This window comes from Cyprinodon variegatus, unplaced genomic scaffold, assembly GCF_000732505.1.
Source record: "Cyprinodon variegatus isolate N-32 unplaced genomic scaffold, C_variegatus-1.0 Scaffold9, whole genome shotgun sequence".
In the NCBI taxonomy this organism is placed as follows: Eukaryota; Metazoa; Chordata; class Actinopteri; order Cyprinodontiformes; family Cyprinodontidae; genus Cyprinodon; species Cyprinodon variegatus.
This window is the reverse complement of record NW_015150462.1, coordinates 2,468,131-2,469,276: the sequence shown is the minus strand read 5'-3', so window position 1 is coordinate 2,469,276 and position 1,146 is coordinate 2,468,131. Positions and strand designations below refer to the sequence as shown.

The 1,146-nt window shown below is 41.4% G+C and overlaps 1 protein-coding gene across 1 annotated transcript in view; it reads left to right on the top strand.

The window, feature by feature from the left end:
• Positions 1 to 705: 705 nt before the first annotated feature.
• The window catches only part of LOC107086875 (cholecystokinin receptor-like), a 78,093-nt gene continuing 77,652 nt past the window's right edge, over positions 706 to 1,146 (top strand). Inside the window, exon 1 of the mRNA XM_015378113.1 lies at positions 706 to 1,116. Within this exon, the coding sequence (XP_015233599.1) occupies positions 981 to 1,116 (136 nt within the window). The 5' untranslated portion in view covers positions 706 to 980. The remainder of the gene's footprint in view (positions 1,117 to 1,146) is intronic.

Sequence of the window (1,146 nt, the reverse complement as noted above, 5' to 3'; positions counted from 1 at the left end):
GTCAGAATTCTGAGATTTAAAGTCAGAATTCTGATTTTAAAAAGTCAGAATTCTGAGATTTAAAGTCAGAATTCTGATTTTAAAAAGTCAGAATTCTGAGATTAAAGTCGGAAATCTGAGAAAAAATTCAGAATTCTTACTTTAATGTCAAAATTCTGACATTTAAAGTCAGAATTCTGAATTTTGTCTCAGAATTCTGAGATTTAAGTCAGAATTTGGTGATTTAAGTCAGAATTCTGAGTTTTAAAGTCAGAATTCTGAGATTTAAAGTCAGAATTCTGATTTTAAAAAGTCAGAATTCTGAGATTAAAGTCAGAAATCTGAGAAAAAATTCAGAATTCTGACTTTAATGTCAAAATTCTGAGATTTAAAGTCAGAATTCTGACTTTTGTCTCAGAATTCTGAGTTTTTAAGTCAGAATTCTGAGAAAAAAAAGTCAGATTTCGGGGATTAGAGTCAGAATTTGGATTTTTTTCCCATATTAAACTGAAAAAAAATTTCTGTCAACTTTTTGTATTTTTTCAGTGTCACTAATCCTCTTCCGTAGTTAATCATTTTGCAAAGCTGTAAATGTTGACTTGCAGCTTTGGTCTGAGCTGTGATGAGTTGAATGAAGCGAGGGAGGGAGAGAGAAAGAGAGAGAGAGTGCAAATAAGAGAGTGAGTGAAGAAAGCTGCACAGTTGCCCGTAGCAGCGCTGCCTCATTCCTCCACAGCCTGCCTGCAGTCCGCTCGCTCTAAGCGCCTTTAGCCGCTCTCCAATTAACATCTGCAGCCTTTTCAATCACTTTGGTCTGTTGGAGCCAGATGCGCACAGCTCCACTCTTCGCCAACTTTGCCTGCGCGTCCTAAAAATCCCTGCGTAGTGTAATGAAGAAAAAAGGCAACGGTGACAAATATTTCCAAGCGAGGAGGGTTTGAAGCCGGTCCTCACAGGTGTGGTAAAACAAGGGGCGCTAATTGGCCTGCCGGACTGGGAGGATGGATGCGCTCGCGGGGAACGGGAGCGCGCGCGAAGTGCTGGGCGGCTGGGGGAACATCAGCGGGGAACTTATGGACGATAACACGAGCTGCTCCAACAGCTCTGTGGGGAACCGACCGGCCACCAGAGCGCGAGGTAAAACCACACCTTTTCTCTTATATACAT